Source organism: Arachis ipaensis, chromosome B06 (genome assembly GCF_000816755.2).
Source record: "Arachis ipaensis cultivar K30076 chromosome B06, Araip1.1, whole genome shotgun sequence".
Taxonomy (NCBI): domain Eukaryota; kingdom Viridiplantae; phylum Streptophyta; class Magnoliopsida; order Fabales; family Fabaceae; genus Arachis; species Arachis ipaensis.
Genome location: NC_029790.2, coordinates 114,973,925 through 114,997,587, shown reverse-complemented (window position 1 = coordinate 114,997,587; position 23,663 = coordinate 114,973,925). Strand labels below are relative to the sequence as shown.

Genomic DNA, 23,663 nt, shown 5'->3' with positions numbered 1-23,663 from the left:
CTATCTTCATGTACTTCCTGAACAGGTTCCGACATGAGTATTGCAACAAGTCCTTGTAGACATGCCAAATAATGTTTGGAGTATTTTTCATCTTCCGAAAAAATGATAACCACATTCTTAGAATTATATCCAATCAGTGACCTATTGCTAACGATATACAAATTGTACTTTAATTTTTGACAAATATCTTAATCATGGCTATACATATATGAGATAAAATAAATGTCAAGATAATAAAATTAACCGCAAAGTCGGCTGTAGTGCCATATCGCGTTCAGCCTATTGATGTCCGGATCACGTGCATCTGCAAGTGTCATATTCGTCTTACTCAATAATATGGTCAGAAAGAGATAAAAGAGATGAGAAAGTGGTGAAAAAATTGGAAATGAGATTCAAAAAGTCGTTGTAAATGACATCTATATACATGCGTTACCTAATCTTATCTCATTTACAGTGTAAACGATATAAGCTTGCATTGTACTAACCTCCCAAAATGCGCTGCAAGTGTTACGTCACTTACACGCGCTATATAAAGATCCCGCGTATATATAACTACCAAATTTAAAAGATTTGTTTCCTTCTTCGTTCTCCTTATTTCCAGATTTGCTCGTTCTTCTTCTCGCGCGTCTTTCCCTGCTTTTTTCGATCGTTCTTTTCCCCTCCTTTCTCACTGGTTTGTTCTTCGTCATTTACGTTAGTTCCTCTCTCTGTAACTCCATCTTCATTTTCTATTCGATTTTTTTGTTTTCTGAAATCAAAGTTTGAACTCGTTTTGAAGATAATGGATGATTCAACCTCAGATTGTCAGCTGAATCAGGGCGAAGTGGATTATGAATTTGAATCTAACGAAGTTCCTGAGGTTTGAATTACATACGATTACTCTAAATTTTATTGCAGTAATTTGTATAGCATTGTGTAGCTGAATAATTCGTGAACATTGACTGTGAAACTAACGTGTGAACATAAATCTGTGGATTGAATCTAATGTATTAGTTTTGATTAATTATCTGGAATTTATAGCAGACGCTCGAGTGTAGATCAGAACTTTTTGGGTGTATTTTTGTGGGAAGTGTGGGTGTATTTACAGTTTATGGCTTTTTCTGTTATTTTAGCTGAGTTGTCGTTCGGGTGTATTATATTAGACATGATTGAGTGTGTTTTTAGTTTTTGACATGGTGTATTCTGCAGCCTGTGTATTTACAGTTTATGATTTTTTTGTTATTTTAACCGAGTTGTTGTCGTTCGCGTGTATTATATCAGACATGATTGGGTGTATTTTTATTTTTTGACATGGTGTATTCTGCAGCCTGTGTATTTACAGTTTATGGCTTTTATTGTCATTTTAGTTGAGTTGTTGCTGTTCGGATGTATTATATCAGCAATGATTGGGTGTATTTTTAGTTTTTGACATGGTGTATTCTGCAGCCTCTCTCTGTTGTTGATGACCAGTTTGTTCTGAAGGTTAGAATGACCTTTACCACCCTTGAAGATGCTGGAAAATTTTACAGGAACTACGTCAAGGCTGCAGGTTTTTCTACAAGAGTTCAGAGCACAAATAGAAAGGAAAACGAGATTAAGAATCAATTGATTACATGTAGCAGTGAGGGAAAATGGAAATCTAAAATATCTCCGACCGAGAAGACAAATCCGACAGCCGGTTTAAACTGTCCTGCAAGAATTTATATACACACATTGAAGGATGTTGGTACTTGGATCATTTTAAAGGTTGTGCTGGATCATTCACACCTTTGCTGTCCAAGTAAAGCAGAGATGCTCAAACAGCACAGGGAACTAAGCATGTCCATTCGTCGTACAATAGAGAATAACGAGGAGGCTGGTATCAGACCAAGCAAAACTTACCAATCATTTGTTGCGGCTGCCGGGGGTCACTGCGAGTTAAATTTTATTGAAAAGGATGTGAGAAATTACATTACCAGAGAAGTGCGAAATGTTTCCGAACAAGAAGATTCAAAGGAATTCGGGAAATATTTGTTAAGAATGAAAGAGAAGAATTAGAATTTCTTTTTTGAGCTTGAACTCGAGGAGGATCAATCAATTAACCTGGCTTTTTGGGTCGATGCAAGAAGTAGAGCTGTCTTTGAGTATTTCGGAGATGTTATTTCATTTGACGCCACCTACAATACAAACAGGTAACAAACTGTCCCTGTTTATGATGCTAAATTAATGTATTTTTATGAATCCGCAGCAGAGGTGTATATTGGGTGTTTTTGGGTGTATACAAAGCATTTGTTGGGTGTACCTAATGATTTTCCATTCTGCACTATGGTAATTTGTTTCAGGTATAATTTGGTTTGTGGTTCTTTTGTCGGGGTGAATCACCACGGTCAGTCAACACTTCTCTGATGCTCTTTGATAAAAAACGAAGAAATTGAATCATTCAAATGGTTATTTCAATGTTGGCTTCGTTGCATGGGAGGAAATGCTCCGAAAGGGTTTCTGATAAGAGCTGGAAGATTGATGATTTAGAAGTTATAGTAAACTCTCGTTGCAAGTATAGTTACTAAACCAAGCAATCAACCTTTCTTACAAACGTTTTGGTTGTCACAAGTAACAAACCCCTAAATAAATTGATAACCGAAGTATTTAAACCTCGGGTCATCTTCTCAAGGAACTGCAGGGAAGTATGTTTTTATTAGTGGTTATGAAGATTGTAAATTGGGATTTTTAAGATGAGGAACAAGTAACTTAAATTGCAATTGAATTAAGTAAAAGACTGTAAAATAAATAAATAACTGTAAAATAAACTTTTGGCAATGTATGAGAAATTAGAAGTCCTATCCTAGTTACCCTTATCAATGATGATTAAAGTTGAATCTTAATTCCACTCAGTTAGTATTTACTTAAAGTGAAGAAAAGTCAAGTGACTAATTAGTTAGATCCTCAAATCCTAGTTAATCCCTAAGGAAAGATTGGGATTGTTGAAGTTCAATTCAATTAGCAAAGATAACAATTATCAATCATATTTGAGTTTGATAACTCCTGAGTTACTGATTTCTTAACCAAGACCAAAAGGGAAAAGTAAATCTACCGGAATAAAAATGTCTTCAGATGGAAAGCAACAGCGATATAAATAAAAGAAACAATTGTAAACTGAAATACCTCAAATAACATTAATTCAAAAGAGTAATCTGTAACATAGAAGAATTCATAAATTAGATTGAAAAGATTAATAAGAAGGAATTTTGAACCTGATAGAAAGAGATAATCCTGGAAGCGAATAAAATCCTAAATATAAATCCTAAAAGAGAGAGGAGAGAGCCTCCCCCTCAAAACTACATCTAAATCATGAATACTAACTAATTGGAGACTCCCTTCTGAATGGATACATTCTCCCACTTCATAACCTCTGATCTGTGCCTTCTGGACTTGGATTTAGGCCGAAAAAGGCTTCAAAAATCGCTGGGAGCATTTTCTGTAATTTCTGGTGCGTGGCCTCTGTCACGCGTCCGCGTGGGTCACGCGGTCGCGTCATTGGGAGTTTTTCCTTGTCACGCGGTCGCGTCAGTCATGCGTCCGCGTCATATGCGTTTCGCTCAAGGCGCGCGATCGCGTCAATCACGCGGTCGCGTCGCTGTTGATTCGCGCTGGCATGCGGCCGCGTCGTCCATGCGATCGCGTCGTTGCCAGTTTCTTCAAAAACTCCGTTTTATGCTTTCCTTCCAATTTTGTATGTTTCCTTTCCATCCATTAAGTCATTCCTGCCTTAGAAGATCTGAAACTACTCAACACACGAATCACGGCATCGAATGGAAATAAAGGGTAATCAAAATAATTATTTGTAAGCATAGGAAACATGTTTTTCACATACATCACATAATAAGGGAGGGAAAGTAAAACCATGCAATTAATATGAATAAGTGGGTGAAGGATTGAATAAATCACTCAAATTAAGCACAAAATATATCATAAAATATGGGTTTATCAGTTTCTCACTGATCAATGTGCATCAATGAAAAGGGCTTTAGAGGCTTGTATGCCAACAACAATTCACCGTTGGTGTATTTGGCACATCATGAAGAAGATTCCAAGCAAATTAAATGGGTACAAGGGACATGCAGAAATTGAACAAGAAATGAGCCAAGTTGTTTGGAACTCTCATAGTAAAGACTCATTTGATAGTAATTGGAATGATTTTCTGCTGAATTTCGGTCTTATGGACAACAAGTGGCTTTCAGGTAATGTTTGTTTAAAATCTGCAGCAGAGGTGTAAATTGAATTTTTTTTCGGGTGTATTTATAGTCTGTGTTTGGGTGTATTCTGCAGATCTCTATGAAGACCGTCATATATGGGTTCCAATCTATCTGGATCACCACTTCTGGGCAGGGATGAGAAGCACACAAAGGAGCGAGAGCATGCATTCATTTTTTAACAAGTTTATTACCCGGAACAGCTCGCTTATTCAATTCGTCAAACAATACGATAATTGCCTCGGAAGCAGGGAGCAAGCAGAGAGAGAATTAGATGCTGCAGATTTTTATACGGTCATACCGTGTGCAACTAAATCCTCCATTGAAGCTCAGTTTCAAGATGTGTACACTCATCAAAAGTTTAGGGAAGTCCAAGCACAATTCAGAGGAAAGGCGAATTGCATCACTAGATTAACAAATTCCGCTCTAGGCTATTCAGTATACGAAGTCGGAGAACAAGTTTCCAGCTCAATATTCAACAAGTTTGTGGTTACTTACGACTCAGTAGCAGCCGAGGTAAAATGCCAATGCTTATTATTCAAGTCGAGAGGGATAATGTGCCGTCACGCACTAAGCGTGTTAAGCTTTGAACGAGTAAGCCAAGTGTCACCTAGATATATACTGGAACGATGGAGCAAGAAGGTAAAGAGGCGACACACACACATCAAGAGCAGCCACGACGAGCCACTGTTGGAGCCAAGAAGCAAGAGGTTTGACCAATTGGTTTTTCGTTCGCAAAATATTTGCGAATTTGCATCCGAATCGGAGGAGCTGACTGCAATTCTGCACCGTACGTACGATAATGTCATGGTTGAGATGGAATCATTGAAAGCCAAAAGGAAGGGCACATCTTCTTTATCTCACGAAGATGCCAACTTGGAATCCGTTAACGAGCTTCAAAGCCCTCCAAGGATTCGAACAAGAGGACGTCCCAAAAATAGGCTAGGTTCAAAGTTGGACAAAGAGATTGCAAATGCCTCAAAGAAGAAGAAAACGAAAGCTTTAAACGAGGTAAAAGTGATGTTCTTTAAATATGTGGCGATTGAGTTTAATTTTATCATTAACAGTTTAGCTAATATGTGAGTTTGTTATATTTAGATAAACCTGTTTGATGCTGCATCAGTGGTGCATTCAAATTCCAGCCAATATCAAGGACATGTTATGAATTATCAGTTCAGGGTACCAGCAGCAGTGGATAATTCTTTGGGTGTATAGTTAAAGAATATGGGTGTAAAAGCACTGTTCTTTTGAGTGTATTTTTGTGAATTTTTTTGTGTTTCACATTTTACATATATATACATATATATACTTCAGAACCTTATTTTTATGTTATAAAATATTGTTTGTTTGTTTTTTATTACGGTTTAAGGGTTTAGGGTTTTAGGGGTTAGGGTTTAAGTTTTAGGGTTTATGGTTTAATGGATTTAGGGTTTAGGTTTTAAGTGTTTAGGGTTCAGGGTTTTAGGGATAAAGCATCAGATGGATAAATTTTTGGGTGTATATTCAACTTTCTTTAGGTGTAAAAAATGGCAGGTTATGTGTGTAAAAAATGGCAGGTTATGGGTGTATATTTGGTTTGATGTTTTCCTTTATATTATAGTACCTGTAATTCATACATTTTGAATACAGCAGACAGAGTTTAATTATTGAAAGAAATTTCACCATAAACTGGATTATAATTGGGAAATTTTTACAGCATGTGTTCAATTTGTTACAGGACTATATAACATTTACATTAAGTAGTGTCAACATCCTCAGAATCTATCTGACAATATGGACTCAATAACAACGAGGATGACTTGGACAGTCTTATTGCATTACTTCCCCTAATGGCTTCAGCTATGTCTAGATTCATGTCATGGAATAGAATTCGGGAAGCATATTCTACTCTAGAGTGGTCCACCTCGTCCTACAGTAAAAAAGAATATTCTGTTTAATCAACCATGTTAATTGAGTAATGTAATACAGAGTTATTTAGTTTTAAACATATTTACTTGGGTCCAATTGTCCCACTCATACTTCCGCCTTTTAATGTTTGCGGGCTCAAATATCTCAAGCCACTTCATTACGTAGATAGCACAGTCATAGCTGAAAACAGAAAAATAAATTATAAATTACATATAGGAAAGTTTAATTTTCAGAGTGAAAGATTTATACCTTGTCTTTTGGCCCGAGATGTGAAGGTATGGTGCTACAATTTCCCTGTCCTTGTCCTTTGATTTCAGAGGTTCTCCTCCAGCATATACTTTAATTCGTGAAATTACGTATCCCTTAAAACACAAAACAAATCAGTAATACATGAATAATTTTAATAAAGGGATACGCCCAAAGGAGCACATAGTTACATCTTATATTGAACAGAAATACGCCCAACTATATATACAGAACACAGAACCAACTTACAACAAATGTATTCAGCGCAGTTCTCTCATCGGAAGGAGATTTTGTGTGATATGGGTCGACTATATAAAATTTCCTCTTTCTTGTATCAGCAAACCATAACCACCAATGTTGTGAATGGCAAAGAGGTGCAAATATCTGAAATATGTTCAGATTAAACACTGTTTTAGTTTATTTGGCACATAAGTAAAAAATGGTAATAAGTAGTTTTAGAAATGAAAACTTACATAACAATGTGATTTTAATTTTTGAAGGTCCAAGAAGGGTATAAACATTGGGTAGTCTTCCACCCTGAAATGCTTATTGTTTTTAGGCTGTAAGAATATCCCTTGTGGATGATTTTCAAGGGCCATGTTCTGCAAAAATTGTGAACAACCAAATGAATACAGAAAATACACCCAAACGAATCCAGAAAATACACCCAAATGAATAAACAACTAACACCTAATTGAACACATAAAATACACCCAAATGAATAAATAGAATACACCCAATATAAGACAAAAAAAATACACCCTAAGGAATGCAGAAAATACACCCAAAACTCGTTGAAGCAACCCTTACCACAATATCAGGGGGGAGACAGTATACTTCTTCTTGAAACCTTTGAATATTTTGTTGGTTTAGTATGAAGCACATGACAGAGACAATCTAGAAATGATGCCGAAATCAATTTTACATCAATCAGGATTGTAGTTAATTTTGGTGATAAAAACATTAATGTTGTTGTAATATTACCTTAGCTTCTATATGCGTTTTAGGCGCGAGTGATGCAAGGTGGAGTTTTGACAGAGTGTATATATCTTGCAATTTTTTGTACCAGATCCCCTAATTGTTCTAGCAGTTTTGGAGTTTCTGGAGTTTTTGCCCTGTGTTCATCTTGCGTTGACGCTCCCTCCTGCGTTGCTGTTTCTTCTTGGCTTGAATCAGTGAAGCCAAGGCTGAATGATGGCATCGGATCTGTTTTAGGAACATACGATGCTGTCCGTGCCATCATCATCAGCGCAGCAGCGTCTTCTGGGGCTGGATTACTGCGTAATCATGTATAATGTATTATAAGAATAAGAATATACGGATGATAACCAAAACATTGATTTTACTCTGATGAACTTACATTTTAGATGGAGCTGGGGGAAGTGTGGGTGTGCTTTCTTCAAGTTGTTGGGGGGAGGGGTTCAGGAGTGCTGCACGGTTACATAAAATTAATCATGATGTAAAAAAACTAGTCAGGGACAATATACACTCAATCTGTAACCAAATATACACCCAAACTGTAACTAAATATACACCCAAACTGTAACTAAATATACACCCAAGACTATTTCTTACGTTTTTGTAGTTCCTTCAATTTGTAGCAGAGGGGTTGGTTCATTTTCTGTCTCAGGTGTTTCTTCAATTTTCGGCTCAGTGGTTGTTTGGGACAGTGGTAGACAAACTTGAATCGGAACTCTAAACAAGAAGAAAAATAAAAGGTTAACAATGCCTTTGAAAATAAAAAGGTTATAAGGTTGAAATATTCTTGAAAAACTCACATTGCAAGCCCTTCGGACGGTGTCTCTTCTCTCACAACCATCATATTCGAATTAGTCGGCTCACTGGCTGACTCTTCAACCAGACTCAACCTAAAATACACCCTAAGAAAGTCAAAAATACACCCGAATAATTCAAAAGAAAGACAAGCTTTGTTTTTTGAGAACTTACATACTTGCAGTTTTTGCTTTTTTTCCTGCCTTTTTTTTCTCGAATAAAACAATAAAGGGCTTTTTTTTCTAAAAAAATATATATACAGAATCAGAAGTAGAAGGTAATAAAAGGACAAAAGGAACAGTTATTTGAAAGAGAAATTACATGCTCTCTGCCGGTTTGTTTACGCTACTTTGTTCTGTGTGTCATTGAGAAGAAGGATCATCACTTCCCAAGTTTACGTCCGGTATTCTAAACATAATAGAGTTCATGTTATTCACACAAAATACCATACTGTTAAATCATGATAACAAGATTTTATCAAATAAAACTTCTTACGTTTCAGATGAGACATAGTGACCTTCCGTCGATCGCAGGTCAGCTTCCTTCTCCCTGCGAAATAAGAAACAATTATTAGCAAAGAAAACACCCTAAAATCTGAAATATACACCCCAACAAGACATATCCCTATGCAGCAGAATTTTCATTGTTTTCCCTTAACAATTCATTTAGATCTTCACTTCCTATTTCAGATCTGACAGTACATTCATAAAAGAACATGTTAACAAATATAATCTTGATGATAGACAGTAATATAGCTTACAAAGTACTGTACCCATGATAGGATTGAGCTTGCTCAGGAGATGAATCCTCAACAATGACCTTTTTCTTTTTGAATTGTGTCCTGGGTGGAAAAAACAAGTATGAATCAGAAATAAAAAATTAATTTTATCACAAAATACTATCCAAAGAAGTGCTTACTTTTTTGGTGTTTTCTGTGTCTTTTTCTTTGTTTTTTGCTTATTCACTGGTGATGATTGTTCGCTTCTATAAATTAATAAGAGACACTTTGTTAATACATGAAATCTTGATAATAAACCCAAAGGAAATGAGTAATAATTTCAGAACATTACTCATCAGTTGATTCGGATTCTGAATCAAAATCCTCCTGATTCTTCTTTCTTTTTTTGGACTCCATTCTGGAAGGCAAACAATCATTATTTAAAAATACACTAAAAGGGATAAAATACACCCAAATGAATGCACAAAATACACCCAACTTAATTAACAAAATACACCCAACTTGATAAAGAAAATACACCCAAGTATGTTGCCTACTTTTTGACTTTTTTGCTGGGTTGTTTTTTTTGTGAATCCTCTGAGTCTTCTTGAGTCTCAGACTCAGAGGTAGAATTATCACTATCAGTTGTTTCTGTCTCCGATGATGATGTTGAACTTGCCTTCCTTTTTTGTTTTTTTTTTTTATTTCTTGTTTTTTTTTCTTTTTTCTCTATTTTTTCATTTTTCTCTTGTTTCCGCCATTTTTACAATCCCCTGAAACATTAAAAATTTTAGTTAGTAGCATTCAGGTAAATAAAATACACCCAACATATTATGTTCACTTACCATATTTTTCTCTATTTCCGCCCTCATTCTTTCGACCAACTGCTCTTTACTCCAGTTGGCAATCTAGGATTTTGGAGGTCTTTCTGCCTTCTTCTTGTCTTTATTTTTTGAAAGATGAAAGTAAATTATCATCAGGGCAAATAGGCAGCCATCAATTGCCTTTTTCTTTTTCAGCTTGTAATCGGTTATGCCCTTGATGATAAAACTCAAAACATGTCCTCCCCAATTCCATTCTGTTATTGTGTCCATCTCAAAAATTGGGGCCAGGTGCACAGGTGAGATTTTATTTATTGTCGTTGGTAACAGGAACGCCATCTGTATATAGAGGATGAAAATTCTCTTGAACATGAGGCGATCCTGTTCATTACCAATGCCAATATCCATCATCTCATCTGTAAGATTTTTGAAGGTCTTACCCTGGAATCTTCTAAAAATTTCTTTATCATCTTCAGAAAGATCCTTATAATTAACTTTTTGAGGAAATAGATCTCATACAAAAAGGAAAACAACATAGTATGAAAATCAGTTCAAATACACCCAAGCATCAATTGAAATACACCTGAATATAGTCATATACACCTATAATTTTTAGTGAGTTACCTGATGCATTGATGCCAAGCGCAGCACCTATTGTTTTTGGTCTTACTTTAAAAGAACCGTAGCTGGTTTCCAGTCTGTTTTCCTCTAATTTGAAGGAGTTAGCCAACTCCCTTAATATTTGGTGATGCACCCTTAGCGGTGGGATGTGCATCAGGCCACCAAATCCCAAATCTCTAACAATCGTTTTCTTCTCCTCACTCATGTTTCTGAATTTCTCACTTAACAAATGTGTTGCACACTTAAGGTCTTTGGTTTGCTGTAAACAAAGCAAAATTATAGTCAGATATATTTCTATTATATAAAACTGATTTCATCTAAGATATATATTTGTTCTTACATTTTTTCCAGCTTGGTTTCTCGCTGCCATTTTTTCTGAAATGAAAAATACACCCATAGATATCAGTAAGATACACCCATAGATATGAGTCAGTTACACCCATAGATATGAGTCAGATACACCAATATATATCAATCAGATATCATTTAAACATGCATTAATATACAAGGTGAAGTAACATTACAAGGTCAAGCAATATACACCCATGGACAAGCAAATATAAGAACAGTTGCAACTGTTAACTATATTACAGTATATCAGTTCAGAAATATACACCCAACAAATTATGCCATATACACCCAACAAATTCTCCATATACACCCACCAAATTACGCAATATACCCCTAAAAATCAGTTACCAGAAGAACTAGAACAACAAGAACAGTAACACCTAGAACAACTAAGAAGAACAGTATACCTAGAACCAAGAATAACAGTAAAACCTAGAACAAGTAGAACATTATAAACTGTAAAATGAGACGTAGAACAAGAAGAACAGTAAAACCTACAACAACGTAGAACAGTAAAACCTAGTTCTTCGATTTCGAAATGTGAAAAATATACAGGATAAGTAAAATAGTAACGTAACGTACCTTGAGTATTATAACTTCGTTTTTTCTGGAGATTCTTGGTGGAGAGTTCTATGTTGTGTTGATGGAGAGTTCTATGTTGTGTTGATGGAGAGTTCGAATCTTCGCGATGATTGCTATCTCTGTAGTTTGTAATGTTGCTCGAAAATGGACGGTTTGTGTATTCTTCGAATGGCTTGGAGAAGTGGAAGAGTGCGCCATCAAGGAGCGGTTTCCGCGAAGCGCAACTGTTGAGTGGAGCGCGTGAATTTTACTCTCCATTCAAAGTGAGTCGCTGCGCGCGTGCAAGAAGTGTGGGCTGGAAACTTGTATAACTTGTAGGGTCTTTTTGCTTGTATGTGTAGCAAGCCCGTATTTTTTATCTTTAAATTTTTAAAAATTTAAGAAACTTAGGATACGAAATTTAAAATTAAAAACTAATTAAAAAAATTAATTGACTAAAAAAATTGGCTTTAATTAAATTTAAAAGAAAAAAATTAGTACAATTTCTATTTTTCCTTCACTCCTTGTCTGCATTTTCTTTCCTTCCTTAGTGGTTCGTACACTAAGTCACTAACTAACAAGTTACAGTTACAAGTTTACAACACATCACTTCAAACTTCGCCAAACACCACCACCAGTATTCACACAAATAATTCAACTTTTTTTTTTTATTTTCTTTCCTCTTGTTCTCTTTCCTCTCGTATTCTTTCCAACATCCACATAAAGTGTTAGTGGTTCGTACACTAAGTCACTAACTAAGAGGGTACAATTACAACACATCACTTCAAACTTCGCCAAACACCACCACCACCACCAGTTTGGCCCGCATTGCTCCAAATTCTCTACATTTTCTCTCTCTCTCTCTCTCTCTCTCTGTCTCTCTCCACAAGGGGAGACGGACCGCCATGGACGCCGCATCGACGCTCGTCTCCTGCCGAATCGATTCCTTCCCTCGCCGTCGCTCACTCTCACACCACCACCATTCGCCATCATGGAGCAGTAAGCTCCGTCCGCTTCGCCTCCACTCCAACCGTGTTTTCATCGTCTCCGCGGAGGCTAAACAGGCTATAACCGCTCAATCAACCACCATCAACGATTCGTCGTCCAGGTCTCCCCCACTGAGCAGTGCAGTCAATGGTTCGTCATCTAGGTTTACTCCGACTGGCAGCACCGTCAACGGCGGATCAACGGTGACACTTTTGATCCTGATCCTGATTTTCGTTTTTGTTTTTATTAATGTTCCATTTCTGTTTTTTTTTTTTTCTGAATATTTTGTCAAAGAAATAGTGAGATAAAGAACTTTGGATTGAAATCAGGATTTTTTAGGGGAAAAAGTTTGAAAATAGTGAAAATAATAAACTAAAATTCTGTTTTCTGTTTTATCTCTTCCTTAACAAAATACTGAAAGTAGAAAAATACTAAAAATGAAATAATTTTTTCGTTTTTGTTATTTAGTTCACAAAACCATGAAATCATGAACCAGGAGAAGTAATGCAGGAAATAAAAACACGAAAGCATGATTCAGTTATCTTTCTTTTTGCATGTCTTTTATTTCGATTGTTTGTTGAGTTGATGGAACACGTGAGTTAACGACTTTGAGTGTGTGGGTTTTGTTGGATGGCAGAGAATTGGAGATGTTTCAAAGGAGATAAAGCGAATGAGAGCACAAATGGAAGAAGACGAACAGTTAGCGACTCTGATGAGAGGCCTTCGTGGACAGAACCTGAAGGACTCGTTGTTTGCTGCGGATGATGTTGAGCTACGTCTTGTTGAGGTATTCAAAATTATCTGAATCTTATAGTATTTAATTTTATTATTATTATTGTTATTATTATTTAAAATTTAGTGAACTTGTTTGTGATTACTAGTTGACAGCAGTTATGGACTTATGGTGCATTAACATTAATACATTAGCTGATATGTGATATGTATTTGCTTTAAAAATTGTTTTATGATATATTTGGAGTTTATCTCTATGTTGGCTGTCATTCCTTTATGCTCATTTTCATTTTAGTGTTTAATTTTTCCGTTTTTCCCTTTTTGGATAAAGTGTGTGCCTTTTGTTTTTTATAAACGAGTATCAGATTTGATTGTAATTGGAACTTTGTATTCTATATTGGTGTAGGTGGATGAAAGTAGTGAGTTTTTGCCTTTAGTGTATGATCCCCCAAGTATTTCTGCATATTGGGGAAAACGTCCACGTGCTGTTGCTACACGCATTGTGCAGTTACTTTCTGTTGCTGGAGGTTTCCTTTCGCGCATTGCTTCGGATGTGATTAAGAAGAAGGTTAAGGAGGTAATTCCTTAATATCCAGAAAGGCTTCATAGCTTACTCTTCATTCCAGAGTGTTTTATTCCACTCTCTTTTATTTTTTTTTATGTTTAGTTTTTTAAATAATAAAAACTAAGAAGTGTTTGCTTTTATGAAATGACTGAATGAGTTATTTTATAATTATTTTAACTTCATACAAAAGTAGTTTACTAGTTGGTACTGTAGAACCTAGGGCTTGAACATGTATCTCTGTATGGGTATACGTGTCGCTTTCCATATATTCCTATCTACTTTTTACAATGCAACTTTTGAGTTTACATTGTGAATTTGTGATTATTCATTTTTGCTCTTTCCAATTTTCTATAACCAGAACGAAGTTGCTAGAGCAATTGAATTGCGTGAAATTGTTACATCTTTGGGTCCAGCGTACATAAAACTTGGGCAAGCGTTGAGCATTAGACCTGATATACTATCACCTGTAGCAATGACAGAACTGCAGAAACTTTGTGATAAAGTAAGCTTGTTGCTCTTGCTCCCTTTGCTTTATTTCACCATTCTGCATAATCCATCTCTATGTGAGTCTGAGAAAAGTTCATAATTTGATATGCAGACAAGTGTGATTTATTGATTAATATATGTTTTTTCTCCATATACATAGTGTTCATTTTTCAATTTTGTTCAATATAAAAGCAAAATTTAATGTGGTCCATGTACACGCAATTGTTTATTAGTAATTCTTGTTGTGTGGTGCTGCTTTGAAGTTTTCAGCTTGGCATGAAGCTACTGTAAAGTGTTGGGACCAAATTAAAATTAGTGTTGGGTTCAAAATAAATAAATAAATAAATTTGGTCTGTCCCTGTAAGTGACACTCATTTTTTCTTAGTTGCTCCTTATATTTCACAATAAAGAAGTTTCACATTATCACAAATAGGAATCAAAATTATATTTCCTATTTATTTTAGAAAAATGAAACAGTTGTGCTGGTTGCATCTAATATTTATGTTCTATTTTCATAAGCAGTTTACTGGGCCGTTTTCTTTGTCTAAATTAGAATCATGATCCAACATACAAGAATTAATTTTGAAATTGTAAATAGTGAAAATTATTAGCAGTTACACCATGACATTATGATTTCTAATACTGAATTATTCCTTTTGCTAAGGTTTGTTTTCTTTTTTGATGGGGTTGTGGGGGAATTCTGTAAATGTCAAGGTTCCTTCATTTCCAGATGATATAGCTATGGCTCTAATTGAGGAGGAGCTTGGTCAACCATGGCAAAATATCTATTCTGAACTATCAACATCTCCCATTGCTGCTGGTAGCTCTCCAGACAACCAATTAGCTATAGTAATTTCATTGTAGAAAAAGTATAGTCTCTCTTTGCTAGTTTTTTAAGTTTATTTATCAGGAGGTATTAATCCTTTTGTTAAATCTTTGCAGCTTCTCTTGGACAGGTATATAAGGGCCGCCTGAAGGAAAACGGGGACTTGGTGGCTGTTAAAGTACAAAGACCTTTTGTTCTTGAGACAGTCACAATTGATTTATTCATTATTAGGAAGCTAGGTTTGGCTCTTCGAAAGTTTCCACAGGTAAGTTTAATTATTGTGAGGAGAGACTTGAAGTTGTATTTGTCAATTGAAATTGAATTAATTTGAACATTTAAATAGTGATGTTGGTAATGCAAGCTAATTGCTTATTACAGATGTCCTCCATACCCAAAATAAACTTTTTTATAAGGACCAAAACCAAAACACGGGTATTTTATAGAGAACAAAAATTTTATTTAAGCCTTTATTTTATTATTTTGTACATTATAGGTCTCAATAGACGTTGTTGGGTTGGTTGATGAGTGGGCTGCTCGATTCTTTGAAGAGCTAGACTATGTGAATGAAGGTGAAAATGGAAATCGTTTTGCTGAAATGATGAGGAAAGACCTACCACAGGTAAGGATGATTACTTAAAGTTAATTTTCGCCCACTCTCTATATTTTCCTCTTGTTTTTTATATATTAAAGAAAAATGAATTGCATATAAAACATGGTTGGTATTTCCACAATCTAAGTTTGGTTTTGATTCAAGTATGATATATGGGTAAATCAGATGGTTGAATGAGAGGTAACCATTCTTTTTTAATACAACAATTATCCTAGCTCATGAGACAAGATTGTCTCACGGAATGTAACACACTGCAGACCAAATGAAGTTTTATAGGTCCCCAAGGACCAAGTAACACCCACTGAAACAACAAAAGCAAGGGGAATAAATATATTTAGATAGAAGACAATGCATTAGATTAATATGACTTGAAGACTGAATAAAAGAAACCCTTCCTGCCATCTAAGTTTCTAGTAAGTTTCTTACACTAGGGAAGAAACTTAAAGTTGTCTCCCAGAATGAGACCAAAGAGTACAAGGAGGTTATTTAAAATCTTAACTTTCCATTCTAGTAAAATATGAATGCATGTACTACAGAGTTTTGCTTTTATTTCCAAGTGACACTGTGCAATTAACTAAATGATAAAATAGCTATAAGAAAAGCATTCATGTGTATGCTTGATGGGGAGAATATTTAATTATTTCCTATGTTTTCCTAGAGATGTTTGAACTGTCTATGGATATGAAATGTGGATATAGCTATACATGCATACATGGTGGAATGCTGTAGTGGGTACATGATTCTTTTGGAGTTTTAGTCTGTTATTGTTTTCTCTGTGTGTAGTCTGCCATCTGAATTGAAGTTGTCTTTTATGTGGTGGCATAAAAGTTAACGATAGAAAGTAAGGCTGAGTTTTATCATATATCATAATAAATTCATAATGTGATTTTATTTGAGGATGTAATCCAAAACACTACCCTAATCACCAAAGCCCTAGATAGTGGATACATATATGCCTAACAAATGGGTGATCAAACTGAGAATGTAAGGTTAGATTTTTAGTTCATTAAGTCAAGATTTTTTATAACTAAGATATTATGGTACATTGTTTATATGTAGAATGTTTTCGTCAATATTTATTTACAGTATAATGTTTCATAAATTTGAAGAAACACAATAAACGTGCCTATCTTCATAACATGCTTGTCAAAGGTTTTATCATACGTGGGAGTTCTATCCGAATACTTTTTACATGAATGGTCACTAGATCTCGGCTACTTCTTCTGATAGTTCTAGTTTCAGGTTGTGATACCAAGAACCTACAGTAAATATACATCAAGGAGGGTTCTTACTACAGAGTGGATTGACGGAGAGAAGTTGTCACAAAGCACGGAAAGCGATGTTGGAGAGCTAGTTAATGTTGGAGTCATCTGTTATCTAAAGCAGGTAGTTTCACTTTTTTTTTTTTTTTTTTTATATCTTTTTGGTTTAAAAAGAATTATAGAATGTTTTATTTTATTGTTTTTGATGTCAATTCCAATCATATTGTTTTATCTCTGAACCCTTTACTGAATAAAATATTTAATGTAAAAATTATGCATTAATGAACATGTGATTGTATAATAAAATGATGATAAAAATGTATGTGGTATAGTATTAGAAGAGTTCTTCTAGGAATCATTGATGTAAGTAATTACTACATATTTATCTCTTCATTTTTATTTTATTTCAGCTGCTTGATACTGGATTTTTTCATGCTGATCCACACCCGGGAAATTTGATCCGCACTCCAGATGGAAAGCTCGCTATACTTGACTTTGGTAAGAATATTTTTTTTTGGGTATCTGAATATTGTATAGTTGTAGATTATTTTTCTCAGACGATGCCAATATTATAGACATAGGTGTGGCTTTTACTTTATGAAATATATGTTGAAAATGTGAACTAATTTTGCTTTTAAGAACCACCACCGCAACAACAAGGCCTTGTTCCACACTAGGAGAGATTGAGTACATGGATCAAACAATGCCATTGTGTCTTGTCATGAATTATTTATAAACTAAACATATTTATGCTTAATTCTCTTTGATAAGCTCATTATGGAGTTATATTTCTCATATTACTGTTGCAGAACCAATTCTCCTCAGACCTCCATGTTATAGGACACTATGTTATCATTTGATTTACGTAACTAATTCAAGATGGAAAAATATCATTTTGAGAATTTAAAGATGGAATAGTGAGAATAGTATTTTTCCGTATCATACATATTAATATTATTTTTTTTTGGAGAAAGGGGGGTGGTCGATGTTCTTGTTAAGGGTATGTTTGGGTGGGGAGGTAAGTGGAGCCACTAATGTGGCAATGAAGCTTTCTTTTCTTAATCATAGCTTTTTTTGGTTTCTCACCTGAATATTATAGCTATGATGTAATTGGAATAATTTTTAAACATGTGTATCTCTTGTTCCATGGTTCATTATATTGCCTTAATCCTTCATGCTACTCTTTATATATGCAAGTAGATGTTTCAATATGTGAATCATTGTGGTAAATGATCAAATTATTTTCTTGTACCTAGGGCTTGTTACAAAATTGACTGATGATCAAAAGTATGGAATGATTGAAGCAATTTCTCATCTCATCCATCGGGATTACCCAGCTATAGTTAAAGACTTTGTTAAACTCGGTTTCATTCCTGATGGCGTCAATTTAGAGCCAATCTTGCCAGTTTTAGCCAAGGTCTTCGATCAGGCCTTAGAAGGTGGAGGAGCAAAGAACATCAATTTTCAAGAGCTTGCATCAGATTTGGCTCAGATTACCTTTGATTATCCATTTAGGATACCCCCATACTTTGCCCTGATAATTAGGGCTATTGGGGTGCTAGAGGGGATTGCCTTAGTAGGAAATTCGGATTTTGCCATTGTTGATGAGGCCTACCCTTATATTGCTCAGGTATAATCTTCTGCTTAGTGACTGTTTTGAAATAAAGGGTGGATATCTTTTCCATTTGCATGTGTCCTAGTTCTAGAGCACGCACAAATTTCGAGTGGAGCACATTGAAGGAATGATTATGTTAATTTTATGGAATTCATCGAATTTGATTTCGTTACACCCATCATGCATGGAAGTTATTTACTGAAACAAAATTGGAATTTGACAGTTTAGTTCATAGCTTTGAATGCTAAACCAATAGGATTTTCTGTTACTGGTGACTTAGCTTGTCCTACTGCTACACTAGATTCTTCTGATTAATCTATACTAATGTCCATCGTTTCATTGATAGAGGCTCCTTACGGATGAATCCCCTCGGCTAAGGAATGCTTTACGTTACACTATATATGGTAAATCTGGAGTTTTTGATGCTGAAAGATTTATTGATGTCATGCAAGCCTTTGAGAATTTTATTACTGCTGCCAAAAGTGGAGGTGGAGAGAGTCTGAATGGGGAAATGGCTGAACTTGGGGTGCTTACTAGTCAATCACAGTTTCTCTTGCCCGGTTTCCAGTCTGCAATTCCTCAATCACAGCAGCCACTGCAAACAAGGGCAGCTTTGGCCTTTTTGCTGTCTGATAGGGGAAACTTTTTCCGAGAATTTCTTCTGGATGAGGTACTCTCTCTATAAGTATTTAAGAAGCTTTTGTTATAACTTCTATCTTATAACTTCTTATAACTTCAAATGACTTTTTAAGATGCAAATTGATTTAATTATTCTTTGCATTTTAGAGCCGAGTACCAAATATCTCTCGACCATGTTTATTAAACAAGTACGCTAAATGGCGTGATATACAAATTACTTGAAATTAATAGTATTGGATGTATTAAGTTGTTGCATATCTTTGTATAACTGGCGGAAATCAAGGGAGCTAAATGGTAGAAATCATCCGACGATTTTGCGGATAGGTTTCATGTTATTTCTCTATGCTTAAAAAATATTTCTCCTGGGGAAGAAATAATTATTTCCAAACATATGATTCCTTAGGCCATTTGATAAATGAATTCAAAACAAATGAAACTAGATTAATAGGCTCGTTGACTTTTAGCAAGTTCAGCTAACCCGTCGTATATCAATGTCTTGCCAAGCCTCTTGTGGTCTTTCAGTATGTTACAAGTTTTAGATTAGTAATGACAAGGGTCCATCTGGTGCCCAGTTGCCTCATTATAATTTTCATCAGGGGAACGAACCTCTGTTGTTTAAATAGATACAGTTTCTATCCAAAATTTAATAAAAAAGAAAAATAAAATACCAATTACATGGATAGTTACTTGGAAAAAGGGGCATGTTAGAATATGTGTGAATAAATGAGTTATGATATTATATCCTTATAGGATCCGTTATGATATGGTAGTTAATTGTGTATATCCTGTGATTATGTATTGAATCCCCGTTTCTCTCATCTCACATTAAACAGGACAAAATGTCAACACTTGAATGCATTGAATCTGTAAATATTTCAAAATATATAATTTGATTGTGCAAAGCTTATGCTTGCTTAGTTAAATCTAATTAGCATTTTAATTGATGATGACAAATTTATGTTTAATGAAACATTAGCAGGGCTCTTAATCCCGTGATGTAATCTCATGTAGTCGTAACTATCTATTATAATATATAAAAGGAGAGACCAAAGTAGTGTTTAAGAAGCTAATGATACCAAAGATTTTACATTTTCTATGAATTTGCCATGTCAACACTAAACTTAGTTTGTTGCAACATAGAGAACAGAATCTATCTATATAATCACATTTAGAATATCATAGTAAAAAGCATTTATGCAACTAACCTATCATCAATTTTATAATTTCTCACATTAATTTCTTCAATTATATAGAAGATATTAGTTCATATCAAAGGTCTAAATTCTAATATTGCATGTTCTATTTGTTGAGTAAATTTGATATACATATGAAAATTATATGAAAGAAGAAATCAAAGTAGTACTAAAGTAAGCAAATGATACTTAAGCTTTATGTAACCAACCTATCATCAATTTCATAATTTCTCACATTAAATTCTTCAGATAAGAGGAAATCAACAAATGTTTAAATAGTTGACCTGAAACTCTGCAAATAGCTGAACTTGAAAATGAAATAAAAATAATTAGTTATGACTTTATTTTTTTATTATGCTTGAAATATTGTTTTATTGATGTTCCTCTCCTCCTGCTCAATTTGATTTGTCATTGTTAGACCCTTTTCTGTAACTATTCTGGTTCATTGGCTGCAATGCATCCAGGTGATTGATTTTTGCTCGGCAGTGGCTAGTGTTGAATAACATCCCTTATACATAATAAATACTTGATAGGAGTCAAGTAGCCAACTTGGATCATCAATTCCTCTTACCCTGAACTAAAAGAGGCTTCTTGTTGTCCAAAAGGCTTATATAGTGTTTTCATCTCATTTACATTTATTTTTCATATCATACTGTTTTTTAGATGATTCATTGCATATTGTTTGTCAGTGCCATGATGAACTATTTTCTATATTTTGTGAAATTTGTCATATTTATGGGTAGTTTGAATCAGTGCTACTTTCTGACTTCTGTGCATTTGGTGATCCACGTTATTGCCTGTGAATGCAGATTGTCAAAGGCATTGATGCACTTACAAGAGAACAACTCGTAAGAATAATATCCCCACTCGGATTTCAGAATGCGGCCCCGGTTTTCAGTATGGTACCTACCATTGGACCCTTTAAGACGACAGCACTTATACCCACCATAACCGAAGAGGATGAAGTCATACTGAATAATGTCCAGAAAGTGGTGGAGTTCTTGACTGCTGGAAGCTCACTATCAAGGACGTCTGGTCAGGTAATGAATAACGAATTTCACTATCGAGAACTTTGTTGTGTGCCTTTTTTTTTTTCTCTCTTAATAGACAAGTATATTGTTTTTCAAAAATGTTATCAACACTATAAATCAGCCACCAAATAAGTCATTACGTATTTGTGTATATTTAGGGTCTCATTCACATTTTTCTAACAGTGATTTTGACCAAAATAATCAAACTTCTCACCGGAAAAATCAACTTTTTTGTAGCTGAATATTCAAACTTCTTTCATAATAGCATAATCAAACTTTTTATGAACACTAATCAGCAACCATTATACTTTTATACTTTTTATTCATATGTTGATTATGAATATGTAGTCACTTCGTATTTCTTATGTATTCCTATACGGGTGGGTGGATGGCTGATTGATGGTTGATTTTTTGTTTATAGATAGCATTGATTTTTCCCTCAACTAAAAATGGTCCAAAGCATGGATTACCAATTGAATGCGCCCATATTCCATTATGATGAATCAAAATCTAAATCAATTATGTAGTTTTTTAGATGATTGGTTTTACCCCTAACCAAGACTTCATAATTGATTATGGGTCCAAATCAATTATATGACACAATTTTTCACTTTTCCAATTTAGTTATTGATTATGGGTGTCAATATATTTAAAAAAGAAAATTATCAAATAGATTTAGTTACCAATTCGGTACTTAAAAGATTCGGACACTGACAAAAAAGTTCCTGAAAGATGTTATTGACAAAATAGCCTCTGAATGATTTGAAAATGCGACAAAAATAACCAATAAATATGATATTTTTTATAAGTGATAAAAAAAACTTCCATTATTTGGCAAATGATTTATCCATTTGATCCAAATTTTTGTGGCAACATTTTGAATAAATATGTAGAAGGTGCACAAAAAATTCGAAGCGAAAAAATTCGATCTTTAGATTTTTGTTTTTATTTTTCAAAGAAGGTCATTCACAATGAACTTTTTTTTAAAAAATTCACTTAACACATAAAATTACCAAATTTTAAGGATGAAAAGATTTTATTTTTCTAATAATATCTGCAAAACATTACATCAAAATCTGATCTCTAAAGTCGTTTTTTAGAATATATATTGAATTTCTAGGTTTTTGTCCCGAGAACTTATCATTAGCATCTTTTGGGGTTATTTTTGTCAGTGTAGTAAACTTTCGGCTACCATTTTGATAGTTTACTCTTGTTAAATATAAATCACTTTACTTCAAAATCAATTCTCAAAAAGTTAAATGAAACAATTTTTTTTCTCTTTTGGTGTCTAACACAATCAATTTAATTATTCATTGTCTTTGTTGTTTTGGGGGAATGGCAACAGGTACTCAATGTCCCTCAGATTATCCAAGACCTGCTCCCTGTGTTGCCCGGCATCTCGGCTAAAGTGCTTCCTGAAATTGTTAGCAGATTATCTTCTCGGGTATTAGCACGAGTGATACGTGATTCCTTTTTGTAAGAGAACTCTATCAACCTCACCTTAAGGCCCCACAATTGTGTATATTATGACAGAATGTACAAACAACTATACGTGTGTATAAGTAACCCAATATTTCATATATCTCTTGCTCTTGGTTGCTGAAAGCTATTTGTAAGACACTCACCAAATCTTCTATACTGAATCATTTTTAATATATAGATAGGGGAAGCATCCCACATAGTTCTCATGATAGAAATCATAGAATGATATGATGCAAGATTTATTACTCTGTATCGAAGTACCCACAATTAGAATCAAATTTGAAAGGGTACTATCTATCTGTAATTATTCGTTTGTATCTTCTATTCTGTATCATATTGTACTCCTTCATTAGTGGAAAGTGTTTCATCTCTAGCTGCACAGGTGTCGATGATAAATTAGCTTTTCAATCACTTTTAGACTTGTAAATCTAATATCGTATTGCAGTTGAATTTATTTAAATGCATTAATAATTTTGGAGCTGCTAAATAATATCCAAATTCAAAAATGCTAAGTATATATCAAAATTAGTTGTCATGTATTTGTGTATAAGTATATCTGTAATTACATTTATTTTAAATATGTATTTATATTTTATTGTATATTTTATATTAGTAATTGATTTTGGTGTATATTAATGCATGATTGATCCCAATTATGGTAAAATTCCTAGTGAACTTATATCAGAAGCTGGGATGGAATCGTCTAATATTAATATTAAGTTGTTTAGATTATTGAGTTAATTTCTAAAGGAGTAATCAAATCGAGTTCATTTGATTGTAGATTTAACCTTTCACGATTTTTCTCATCTTCATCTCCTTCACAATTATTTTTCGATTTTTATCCTGGTGCTCCATCATTCTTCTTGCTGCGATAATTCTATCTCTTCACTTGATGAGAACGCGTTTGCTTCTTCACTTTTGTTCTCGTTAGAAGCATGCAGTTCTAATCACGAGTTCTGAGAAGCTGTCTAGAATTGCTTTCATTCTTCAAAGATTCATAGCGAATTCAGTTACTTCATCTTTCTTTT

General features: G+C 34.4%; 1 protein-coding gene across 1 annotated transcript; it reads left to right on the top strand.

Annotated features, from left to right (window-relative positions):
• LOC107604902 (uncharacterized protein sll0005) lies at nucleotides 11,962–23,008 on the top strand. Its single transcript, XM_016306616.2, has 13 exons — nucleotides 11,962–12,397; nucleotides 12,832–12,981; nucleotides 13,333–13,503; nucleotides 13,850–13,993; nucleotides 14,692–14,797; nucleotides 14,920–15,068; nucleotides 15,297–15,422; nucleotides 16,656–16,799; nucleotides 17,086–17,173; nucleotides 17,932–18,305; nucleotides 18,637–18,960; nucleotides 20,932–21,162; nucleotides 22,499–23,008. Exons 1-13 carry the CDS (start codon nucleotides 12,113–12,115, stop codon nucleotides 22,631–22,633), a joined length of 2,427 nt encoding a protein of 808 aa, XP_016162102.1. The 5' UTR covers nucleotides 11,962–12,112; the 3' UTR covers nucleotides 22,634–23,008.